Below are 13,006 nucleotides of genomic sequence, written 5' to 3' on the forward strand. Positions count from 1 at the left end.
ACTGAGCCACCAAAGGGCGCGGAATGGAATGAAGAACCCGACAGGAATTTAGAAGCTTTGATAACCTGGACTCCGCCAAGGTAAATTTTCATTTCTACAGAATCTATCAGAGTCCCTAGAAAGGAAACTCTTGTGAGTGGGGATAGAGAACACTTTTCCTCGTTCACTTTCCACCCATGCGACCTCAGAAATGCCAGTACTACGTCCGTATGAGACTTGGCAATTTGGAAGTTTGACGCCTGTATCAGGATGTCGTCTAAATAAGGGGCTACTGCTATGCCCCGTGGCCTTAGGACTGCCAAAAGCGACCCTAGAACCTTTGTAAAGATTCTTGGGGCTGTAGCTAATCCAAAGGGAAGAGCTACAACTGGTAATGCCTGTCTTGAAAGGCAAACCTGAGAAACCGATGATGATCTTTGTGTATCGGAAAGTGAAGATAACCATCCTTTAGATCCACTGTAGTCATATATTGACCCTCCTGGATCAGTGGTAGGATGGTACGAATAGTTTCCATCTTGAACGACGGAACTTTGAGGAATTTGTTTAAGATCTTTAGATCCAAAATTGGTCTGAAGGTTCCCTCTTTTTTGGGAACCACAAACAGATTTGAGTAAAAACCCTGTTCCTGTTCCTCCTTTGGAACTGGATGGATCACTCCCATAACTAGGAGGTCTCGTACACAGTGTAAGAATGCCTCACTCTTTATCTGGTTTGCAGATAATTGTGAAAGGTGAAATCTCCCTTTTGGGGGGGAAGCTTTGAAGTCCAGAAGATATCCCTGGGATATAATTTCCAACGCCCAGGGATCCTGAACATCTCTTGCCCACGCCTGGGCGAAGAGTGAAAGTCTGCCCCCTACTAGATCCGTTACCGGATAGGGGGTCGTTCCTTCATGCTGTCTTAGAGGCAGCAGCAGGCTTTTTGACCTGCTTACCTTTTTTCCAGGTCTGGTTTGGTCTCCAGACCGTCTTGGATTGAGCAAAAGTTCCCTCTTGTTTATTATTAGAGGAAGTTGATGCCGCACCTGCCTTGAAGTTTCGAAAGGCACCAATATTAGACTGTTTGACCCTAGATTTGGACCTGTCCTGAGGAAGGGCACAACCTTTTCCTCCCGTGATATCAGCAATAATCTCCTTCAAACCAGGCCCGAATAGGGTCTGCCCCTTGAAGGGAATGTTAAGTAGCTTAGATTTTAAAGTCACGTCAGCTGACCATGATTTAAGCCATAGCGCTCTGCGCACCTGTATAGCAAAACCAGAATTCTTAGCCGTTAGTTTATTCAAATGAACAATGGCATCAGAAATAAAATAATTGGCTAGCTTAAGTGCTCTAAGTTTGCCAAGTATGTCATCCAATGGAGTCTCTACCTGTAAAGCCTCTTCCAGAGACTCAAACCAGTACGCCGCAGCAGCAGTGAAAGGGGCAATGCATGCAATGGGCTGTAGGATAAAACCTTGTTGAATAAATATTTTCTTAAGGTAACCTTCTAATTTTTTATCCATTGGCTCTAAAAAAGCACAACTGTCCTCGACAGGGATAGTAGTACGCTTTGCTAGAGTAGAAACTGCTCCCTCCACCTTAGGGACTGTCTGCCATAAGTCCCGTGTGGTGGCGTCTGTTGGAAAACATTTTTCTAAAAATAGGAGGGGAAGAGAACGGCATACCTGGTCTATCCCATTCCTTATTAATAATTTCTGTAAACCTTTTAGGTATTGGAAAAACATCAGTACACACCGGCACTGCAAAGCATTTATCCAGTCTACAAAATTTCTCTGGCACTGCAATGGTATCACAGTCATTCAGAGCAGCTAAAACCTCCCTAAGTAACACGCGGAGGTGTTCAAGCTTAAATTTAAATGTAGAAATATTAGAATCAGGTATCTTTCCTGAGTCATTAACATCACCCACTGACTGAAGCTCTCCTTCCTCAGCTTCTGCATATTGTGAGGCAGTATCAGACATGGTTCTTAAAGCGTCAGTATGCTCTGCATTTTGTCTCACCCCAGAGCTATCTCGCTAACCTCTAAGTTCAGGTAGTCTGGCTAATACCGCTGCATGTCTTGTAACGTAAACGCTATGGGCGCCCTAGATGTACTTGGCGCCATTTGAGCGTGAGTCCCTTGGGCGGGAGTCAAAGGGTCTGACACGTGGGGATAGTTAGTTCGGCATAACTTTCCCCTCGTCAGATTCCTCTGGTGATAATTTTTTTAAAAACAGAATATGATCTTTATTGCATAAAATGAAATCAGTAAATTTGGTACACATTCTAAGAGGGGGTTCCACCATGGCTTTTAAACATAATTAACAAGGAGTTTCTTCTATGTCAGACATGTTTATACAGACTAGCAATGAGACTAGCAAGCTTGGAAAACACTTTAAATCAAGTTAACAAGCAAATATAAAAAAACGGTACTGTGCCTTTAAGAGAAACAAATTTTGTCAGAATTTGAAAAACAGTGAAAAAATGCAGTAAATCAAACGAAATTTGTACAGTGTATGTAATAGGCTAGCAGAGCATTGCATCCACTTGCAAATGGATGATTAACCCCTTAGTTCAAAAAAACGAAATAGACGTTTTTTTGTTTTTTTTTTGTTTTTTTTTAACAGTCACAACCAACTGCCACAGCAAGCTGTAGTCCTACCTTCCCCAATAAAAGACTTTGGAAGCCTTTGAGCCCTTTAGAGATGTCCTATAGCATACAGGGGACTCCTGAGGGAAGCTGGATGTCACAGTTTGTAATTTTAACTGCACCAACTGTAACTTTTATACTATAACAGTGGAAAGCCTCAGTAAAACAGTTTCTAGTCAAAATTTAAAGGGACAGTCCAGGCCAAAATAAACTTTCATGATTCAGATAGAGCATGTAATTTTAAACAATTTTCCAATTTACTTTTATCACCAATTTTGCTTTGTTCTCTTGGTATTCTTAGTTGAAAGCTTAACCTAGGAGGTTTATATGTTAATTTCTTAGACCTTGAAGCCCACCTCTTTCAGATTGCATTTTAACAGTTTTTCACCACTAGAGGGTGTTAGTTCACGTATTTCATATAGATAACACTGTGCTTGTGCACGAGAAGTTATCTGGGAGCAGGCACTGATTGGCTAGACTGCAAGTCTGTCAAAAGAACTGAAAAAAGGGGCAGTTTGCAGAGGCTTAGATACAAGATAATCACAGAGGTTAAAAGTATATTATTATAAATGTGTTAGTTATGCAAAACTGGGAAATGGGTAATAAAGGGATTATCTATCTTTTAAAACAATAAAAATTCTGGTGTAGACTGCCCCTTTAAGCCAGCCATGTGGAAAAAAACTAGGCCCCAATAAAGTTTTATCACCAATGCATATATAAAGACGATTAAACATGCCAGCAAACGTTTATATTGCAATATCATAAGGGTATTACCCCTGGGAGTAAGCATGATACCAGTCGTTATTAAATCACTGTATTCAGGCTTAACTTACATTAATCCGGTATCAGCAGCATTTTCTAGTGTTTTCCATCTCTAGAAAAAATTATAACTGAACATACCTGATAGCAGAATAAACTGCACGCCATTCTCTCGCTGAAGTTACCTCATCTGTGTAATCCCCTCAGACATATGTGAGAATAGCAATGGATCTTAGTTACAACCTGCTAAGATCATAGAAACCTCAGGCAGATTCTTCTTCTATTTACTGCCTGAGATAAAATAGCACAACTCCGGTACTATTTAAAAATAACAAACTTTTGATTGAAGAAAATAAACTAACTATATTTAACCACTCTCTCCTACAACATCCTAGCTTGTTGAGAGTTGCAAGAGAATGACTGGCTATGACAGTTAGGGGAGGAGCTATATTACAGCTCTGCTGTGGGTGTCCTCTTGCAACTTCCTGTTGGGAATGAGAATATCCCACAAGTAATGGATGATCCGTGGACTGGATACACTTAACAAGAGAAACATATCCTTTATTGCAGATATTAAAAAGACATAACGTTTCGGCACATATCCTTTGTCAAATGTCACCATAGTACATATAACCTAACACCAAGACCACCTAACAAACATTTAAAACTGGCCTTTCTTATATACATAAAATATAATAGAATGTTTTACCTCCAAATCATCATACTCGGAGTCTGCTCCATGTGCGTCTCCTATCCGTGAAGACGTAATTAACGTCATGACGCAGTTACCGCCGTAACCACGGCAGCAGGCCAAACGAGTATAGCGGGCATCGGCTACACAGTCCTACGTCATGTCCGCTCTCACTCACGCGCATGCGCAGCCTCATGTTTACCTTAAACATAGCTCGCTGGGTGTCATGGCAACTGCCATATACAAACAGCGTGTAGTGCGAGCGGGCCGACACTGGATCAAAGCATTTAACTAATTGTGGCGATTGTGTTGGAGACTTAGACAAGCAACTATATAGGGAAAAAAGAACCCTAAGAATAAGAAAGCTGGATGAATCATCCATGTAGTCTATAACACGAGAGCCACACTATGTACAATACAGGTATAACTTGAAAATAGCAAATGTATTATAAATACACCTCATAAGCAAAGTTCTGGGGGCTAGATATTAAAAAAACAATTATCTACTCCCTATGGGTACAGATAGAAAATAAGCAATATTAAACAACATTACAGTAAAATGTAAAATATTCTATCAAATAACTTTGCATAAAGAGTGTGAATATGTGTTGTCAAAATTTAACACAAATCCCTCAAACCCACAAGGAGTATGTTAGAAACATAAATAAGCAGCGAGACCCCATATCTTCATTGCAGTCAGTTGGTAGACAAGATAGTGGGGATAATAATACAGACTGTCCATCTTATTGCCCAAGGAAAACAGATCAATAGAATGGGCTGAAGTCCAGATATGTATATATAATTGCTTAAGGAATTCCTTTTTTAAATGTAACTTATCATGCATGAATAAGTAATTGTTATATTTCATGTCTTTTTTAGTTTATGGTGTTTAAATAAACATTTTTATATTTATGTACTTACGGTGTATAGTTATATTATTTGATTTTACAAGCTTGACATTTTTTAAGAGGGTTGGATATCTTGTCATTTTTTTAGATTTTAAGCCTAATTGAAGATTGTAGCGCTCACATTACACACCACTGTTTTTTTTACAAATTACTATAAGCCATTAAGAATTGTTATGCTATTGTTTGTTTGCTTTTTTCGTTAGGAACATTTTGCTTCTTCTGTACGAATTCTCCATTACTGACAATGTTTAACTATATCCATGTTGAATCTGCAGGTCAATGCAAAATGTCTTTTGATAACATCATTTATGACTAAAGATCAACAACACTGCGGCCTATGTTCAAGGCAATAATACATTATTACTTACAGACTTTTATTTAGACATCATTAAACTGACAAACTGATGCCTTGAATAAATGATGTCATGAAATGCAAATGTTTAAAGGGACAGTCTACACCAGAATTTGTATTGTTTAATAAGATAGATAATCTCTTTATTATCCATGTTTTGGATAACCAACACTGTTATATTAATACACTTTTTGCCTCTGTGTTTAACTTGTATCTAAGCTTCTTTTGACAGCACCCTTATTTCAGTTCTTTTGACAGACAATTTACCCAGTGCTGACTCATAGGTAACTCCACGGGCGTGAGCACAATGTTATCTATATGGCACACATGAACTAACACCCTCTAGTTGTGAAAAACTGTCAAAATGCATTCAGATAAGAGGTGGCCTTTAGTGGTTAAGAAAATTAGAATATGAGCCCATCTAGGTATAGATTTCAATTAAGAATACCAAGAGAACAAAGCAAATGTGATGATAAAAGTAAACTGTAAAGTTGTTTAAAATCGCATGCTCTACCTGAATAATGAAACTTTATTTTTGACTAGACTGTCCTTTTCATATCTATATGTTCATCGTAGAACGAATTGTGAATATGGCCCCCGCCAGCAGCATTCTGCACCTTTCAGAGCTGGATTTCTTTGTATTTGTGTGTTGTACTTTCACACTAAGAAATCCTGCTCCAAAAAAACAAATGCCACTGGTGGCAGCCATATTCGCCATTCGTACTTAGCTGAGTCACACAAATGCACGTCTATTAGCTAAATTAACAACATTAGATGTTAAAACAACTTTAAAATCGCTGCCAAGCTCCACTTACTGATGACATCATGATCTGGGCTGCATATGGAATCCAATCACAAAAGGCTCACTAATTGGATTCAGCAGACTGTCAATGCTATTCAGCAGAGTACCTAGATGTAGCCCAGATTGTGATGTTATCAGTGGCTGGAGCTTGGCAGCCATTTAAAATTGACCAGAAATAATATTAATTTTAAAATAAATTGTTTACCATTCCTGCTGCATGATATAGAAAGTGCGCAGTAGGTTATATTCATCTTAATATAAAGATGACTAAGGTGTAGACTGTCCCTTTAAGCATAATTTACACAACAAACATAAAGTTAAATGTGCTTCTTATTTAAAATAAAATGGTTATGATCATCTACTAATATAGTAAACATTGCAAAATCTAGGTTAATTATTTTTTTCAGTAAAGCACATTTAACGTGTAAATTTACACAACTACAAAGTGCTGAACTCAGCAGAGTACATTGTAAACAAGTCATTTTTAAAGCTTATTAAAAATGCATAAGGAAACAATATTCAGTTTATTCTATATCTGAATGTTAGATATCCAACAGTTATAAACATGTGAGTTTAGCACATTTATACTGCTGACAAGTAAAGCTTTCTTACTGAGAATTCTTAACGAGTTTTCTTAGAAATTAAAGGGAAACTAAACACTAAATATGTCATGTACCCGCCCCCTGCCCGCGCACAGCCAATCACACGCAGGCAGGAGCTGTCAATCTCCTCGGTCGGACTAGAACCGCGGAGATTGAATTTCGCCACCTTAGAGGTGGCGAAGAGGTTAGGGAAGTGGCGGTCTCGTGACCGCTGTTTGTTAAGTTACGGCGAGGAAATTTTTGTGAGAACTTTCAGCCGTAGAGCTTTTATAAATCGAGCCCTAAAGGTAGGCAGGGAATAACCTCTATACTATGCTTTTAAATTTTATTTAGTATTTAATGTCCCTTTAAAATGGTTCAGGAAATTTACATTTTAAAAAAAAAAAGTTTTTTAATGAAGTTGAAAAAAAAACATATAAACAAGCCAAACGGAAGAGAAATAGTTATTTGTATATACACTTATCAGGACTACTTATGTACATACAATTAAAAGCTGATCTTAATCACATGTATTTGTCCATGATAAAACTATGACATAAAGATCTCAATTTTACATGAAAGTAACAAATAAAACATAGGTAAAAAAATATATAAATTCCACTCCTGTATGTCCTGTAAACAGCCACACAGACTTGCCCTCTATGGTAAATATGGGCATGCATAACTACTACTTTAGCCTGTTGCAACATAAAACTAGTGAAACTAGTGTACACCCTCTCCATCCTCACTGAGCGGTGTAAGAGCTACAAATGGTATTCAGGCAGTGGGTCTCTTGTTGCAGAAATCTCTCCACCTCGCCTGCTGCATAACCAGCTCTGTCTACAACTTCTGGGGTCACATGCACGGGAAGGAAAACAGCTGGGTGGTACTCTAGTCTAGGAAGCAAGTATGCAGTGCAGCTTGGGAGGATGTTAGAAGAATGTGGGTGATATAAAGTAATGAAATTGTTCTGGTGGCAATTCTTATGCCTGTCATCAGGGAGGGAACAGGAAGGCAATCAGTGCAATCTAAGACCGGATTTAGACAGTTTTTTTCAACTTAGTGTATTGTGTCAAACCTATACTGAGGGCAAGATTTATCAAAGTGAGAATAAGAAAATTCTCACATTTGTCGTCAAAAAAAACCTCACAAATGATATCACCATATTTATGAAAGGTTATGCGCCAATAAAGTCGCAACTTTTCATATGTGCGAACATATTGACTCATAACCATTCGCAAGTCTTAAGTGTATGCGAATAAGTTGTCTGGAAATGCCTAATTCTTGTATTAATAATCTCTATTGGCATTTTAAAATGCCTGTATATATACACAGTTCTCATATATTTATGAAAAGTGGTGCATGCAATATTCACTGCTTTTAATCTCACCAATTTGTAGGTTGCGAGGAGTGAAAAATAAAGAGCGATATTGTTGTTTGTCTGGAGGGAAAATGGAAATATGTCTTTTTCTTGCTGTATCTAGGGTTAGAAATTGCCCACAACAAGGCGCAGATCCTGAATAATAATAAATATTTTATAAAAAAGTAAAATAGTAAAATAATTTAATTGCAATTAAAATAAGTGAGCTCCAAAAAACGGCAACCTCCCTTAAAGGACCAGTCAACACAGTAGATTTGCATAATCGACAAATGCAAGATAACAAGACAATGCAATAGCCTGAACTTCAAATGAGTAGTAGATTTTTTTTCTGACAATTTTAAAAGTTATGTCTTTTTCCACTCCCCCTGTATCATGTGACAGCCATCAGCCAATCACAAATGCATACACGTACCATGTGACAGCCATCAGCCATTCACTAATGCATACACACTTATTCTTGCACATGCTCAGTAGAAGCTGGTGACTCAAAAAGTTTAAATATAAAAAGACTGTGCACATTTTGTTAATGGAAGTAAATTGGAAAGTTGTTTAAAATAGCTCTATCAGAATAATGAAAGTTTAATTTTGATTGAGCGTCCCTTTAATGAAAGAGAGCCAAAGAAGGGGCAAAATAAAAATAACTTTAAAATATAAGAAATAACATTCTTTTAAACAATCACTTGATTAAAACAATAAACCATTTACCGGTGTCTAAAATTAAGATTGATAAATAAAGTGAAAATGACATTTTCGCAAGAAAACTAGGATCAGCCATTCGCTTGACATCGCAAAAAAGTTTTGCTCCAAAAATGTCTCTAGAATTTTGATAAATACTGGTGACATTTTGGACTTCACACATTGCGAACTATTGCGAAAATAATCGTGACTTTTTAGGCGCATTTTTTCGGGGCTTGATAAATTTTGCCCTGAGTGTACGTATGCATGACCCTCTCACTGTCAGCATCAATGAACTTAAAGGGATATGAAACACAAAAAAATTGTGATTCAGAGAATACAATTTAAAAATAAATAAATTCCATTTTACTTCTATTATCAAATTTGCTTTGTTTCCATAATATTCTATGGTTAAGAGATACATAGGTAAGTGTCTGAAGCGCTGCATGGCAGGGAATAGTGCTGCCATCTAGTGCTCTTACAAATTGATAACATTCCTGCAAAACTGCTGCCATATAGTGCTCCAGACACGTGCACGCTCCTGAGCTTATGGCCCTACTTTCAACAAAAGATACCAAAGAAAAATTTGATAGAAGAAAATGAGAAAGTGGTTTCAAATTACTATTGCGCTGTTCGTATTCATTTAAAGTGTCGGTGTGTTAAATTTTGTATAAAGTTTGTCCAACATATCTGCGTATGCCCCTTCAATTATTATTGTTAAAAGGAGTTTAAAATGTATAGTTTATATATATATAAGCATGGGACTTCTAAAAAATAGCTTCTAGAGCTCGTGTTCTAAACACCAGACTTTATACATAATGAAAAACGTATATTTTATATGCACTATTAGATAACACATTTGTGGCTCGTGTCCCTGGCTTCAGATGCCATCATTACAATACCGTAGGTAGGCTAACCCAAACCTGCCTAAGGACACAAATATCTCACTATGTGGTGCTCCTGGGTCCAAACATCTTTTTCTGGAAATCACGCGTGTTTCCCAAACCCAGTCTTCAAGACCCTTACTCAGGCCAGATATTCATTATATCTTAAAGGGACACTGAACCCACATTTTTCTTTTGTGATTCAGATAGAGCATGCAATTTTAAGCAACTTTCTAATTGACTACTATTATCAAATTGTCTTCATTCTCGTGGTATCTTTATTTGAAATACAAGAATGTAAGGTTAGATGCCGGCCTATTTTTGGTGAACAAACTGGGTTGTTCTTGCTGATTGGTGGATAAATTCACCTGCCAATAAACAAGTGCTCTCCATGGTTCTGAACCAAAAAAAATAGCTTAGATGCCTTCTTTTTCAAATAAAGAAAGCAAGAGAATGAAGAAAAATTGATAATAGGTGTAAATTAGAAAGTTGCTAAAAATTTCATGCTTTATCCGAATCACGAAAGAAAAAAATGTGGGTTCAGTGTCCCTTTAACTAAGTTAAGGGTCCTGAGGACAGGGTTTGGGAAACACTCCATAATACCTGCAGGCATTTCCATGAATAGGACCCAAACAACTGCGACCCCCGCTATAAAGGACTCCCTTGTTTACGCCAAGAAGTCCCACCAGTAGTTCCTCAATAAAAAGTTATACGCTTCATACAAAATTGGTATTTCAGTGAAAATGTTGTAACTAGGGTTCAGGCAACAACCTATATTTGGGTCGTGGTACGCATGTGACGGAGTTTTTTTCAGTAGGAAAATCATTCTACGATTTGCTCGGTTTATTTCTATTTTTTTAACGCGATGCCGAGTTTATACAACAGCACATTGCCATTTACCAGCATTTAGCCTTATGCAAGAGAAAATTGTGATTGGGTCCTGCGCAACATGTGATCAAGTTGTATAACAATGACTACATAACCTAAGATGTTCGAAGAATTACGGACGGTCAGCAGAAAAAAAAAGTCTACAATTTTTAACTGTTTGACAATTGCTGAAAGGGTTAAGATGCTTCTAGTGCATGATGGGGGTTGTAGTTGACAGTCTGAGGACCCCTGTAGGTGCCGCTCCCTGACCTGGGAGGGGGCGATTGCCAAGGCAACTAGAAGGGGCAGGGTTTGAAGACAGCATACTGACCAATGAGAGAGCGAGGACCGGGTTGTTTGCTGGTGATTGTAGCAAGAAAGTTACACAAGGATCTGAGTGAGAACGCGTGCTGTGGAAAGGGCAACGCGCGGGTCCTCTGTCAGTTTACATCATCCACAGTGCTGCTTATATATACACCCCGGTATGGTTTACTGGTGATTTGTACTTCAGTAACCGTTTACATAATTGCGCGTTCATAATCGTTTATCAGCATCTTGTGGATATAACTGTTTAGCACAATACGCTGTAACGCAGTGTACACAGACCAAGGATTTTATAGAACCATTTCTCGCTGTGCATTACCATGGATCTCCTGGACCCCGGAGTACTGATCGTTGGAGGATCCTTCGCTGGGTTTCGTGTTTTGAATAGGGAACTGCATAGATTGATACCCGCTCCGAGCTCTGCGCTCCGCAACCCTTGGAAATGGAGAAATATTTGGACGTCTTTTATACACAGTCTGCTAACCGGGAGCTGGGCACTGCTGAGGTGAGAGGGGCGCGGCAACAAGTTGATGGGTGACGGGGATACAGGCTGTGAGAGGGGCACAGGGCAAGTAACGGATAAAGACACATAGATGACAAAAAACGGATGGTATATGCCAGGGTTACAGTGGGCACAAGGCGCAAATTATGGTTAGAGCACACAGATACCTTAATAAAAAGAGGCACATTGCAAGTATGTCTATATGAGATGGGACCTCAGACTAATCATTGGGTGAAAGAGTGCACCGTATCTCTATACTAAAGTGAGAAATGAGCATGTGGGGTGAATATCCTTGATAAATAGTGATGGCTACATTTGTTGCTACCTTAGTGAGATAAGGCACAGAGTAAAGTCACGTGACTTTAATATCTGACAGGGGGACAAAAGACTTGACTTGTGGTTCAAAGTAGGACATTTGGATATCAGCTCAAAGGGTTTGGAATATGGGTTAGAGAGGGTCACAGTGTCTTGACTTCCTAGGTAAGAGGGACTTCAAAAGATGTCACATTGCTGAGAAAGGCGCTCAGGAATCTGGGTGAGACAGGGTCATAGGATCTGGTGCCTGAATGAGAGAGGGCAAGCCTACACTTTGGGCAGGGCAAGAGTTGCACCAGTCCAGGGCCCAAGCAATAAGTGGGGTCCCACATTGTCAGGGGTGAAATGTACATCCTGTATTTAGTTTATGAAGAAGTGTTTATGGTATCAGGAGGAGTTGTAATATATAGTGCTATTCTTTATATAGATAGCACTGAATGTTGGGAGAGGGGTGGGCCATACAGGGGACAGGGCATACACATGGAAGGGAATAAGGGCACACATTTGTTTTGCCCAGGGCCCCGCAAATGCTAATTAGTGACCCTGAGAGTGGATAGTAGGGTCAGAGCACCTAGTGAGAGGATTTCACACTGTTCATGTACATGGACGAGAGTGGATCACTGGGCTCATGTACATGAATGAGAGGGGGGTGACTGGGCTCATGTACATGAATGAGAGGGGGGTGACTGGGCTCATGTACATGAATGAGAGGGGGGTGACTGGGCTCATGTACATGAATGAGAGGGGGGTGACTGGGCTCATGTACATGAATGAGAGGGGGGTTGACTGGGCTCACGTACATGAATGAGAGGGGGGTGACTGGGCTCACGTACATGAATGAGAGGGGGGTGACTGGGCTCGCGTACAGGAATATGGGGGGGGTCACTAGGCTCATGTACATGTGTGAGAGGGGGGTCCTCTGGCCCTCATGTACATGAATGAGAGTTACACTACACTTAATACACCTGTGTGATAGGGGACTAGATGACTTGAATACCTTGATAAAAAGGGATTCACCATTTGGACATTTAGATTTATTTTTGGAGACCATTGGGCTGATGGGATACTAAGGGAATGTGTTTTTTTTTTTTTCTTCCAGCAGACATGAATGTTTTATATAAAACACTGTACTGATATTAATTTATATTTAAGATGTGACTAAATATGTCTCTTTTGGTCCTGATGTTTAGCTTCTACCTTCTTCCTGAGATGGCAGAAGACTTAATTTCCACTACTCCCTCCCGTTTCTCGCATAGTCTTGTTGCTGTGTCTATAGGTAAAGTCTGGACAAAACTCTTAGGGCTTAAGTAAATATAAAATCATTTCTCACTATAA

At 39.1% G+C, this 13,006-nt stretch overlaps 1 protein-coding gene across 1 annotated transcript in view; it reads left to right on the top strand.

Moving 5' to 3' along the window:
- The first annotated feature begins 10,897 nt into the window (after positions 1-10,897).
- The window catches only part of TLCD2 (TLC domain containing 2), a 12,564-nt gene continuing 10,455 nt past the window's right edge, over positions 10,898-13,006 (top strand). The window contains exons 1-2 of the mRNA XM_053705236.1: positions 10,898-11,359; positions 12,862-12,947. Of these exons, the coding sequence (XP_053561211.1) occupies positions 11,175-11,359; positions 12,862-12,947 (271 nt within the window). The 5' untranslated portion in view covers positions 10,898-11,174. The remainder of the gene's footprint in view (positions 11,360-12,861; positions 12,948-13,006) is intronic.

This window comes from Bombina bombina, chromosome 3 (genome assembly GCF_027579735.1).
Source record: "Bombina bombina isolate aBomBom1 chromosome 3, aBomBom1.pri, whole genome shotgun sequence".
Classification (NCBI taxonomy): Eukaryota; Metazoa; Chordata; class Amphibia; order Anura; family Bombinatoridae; genus Bombina; species Bombina bombina.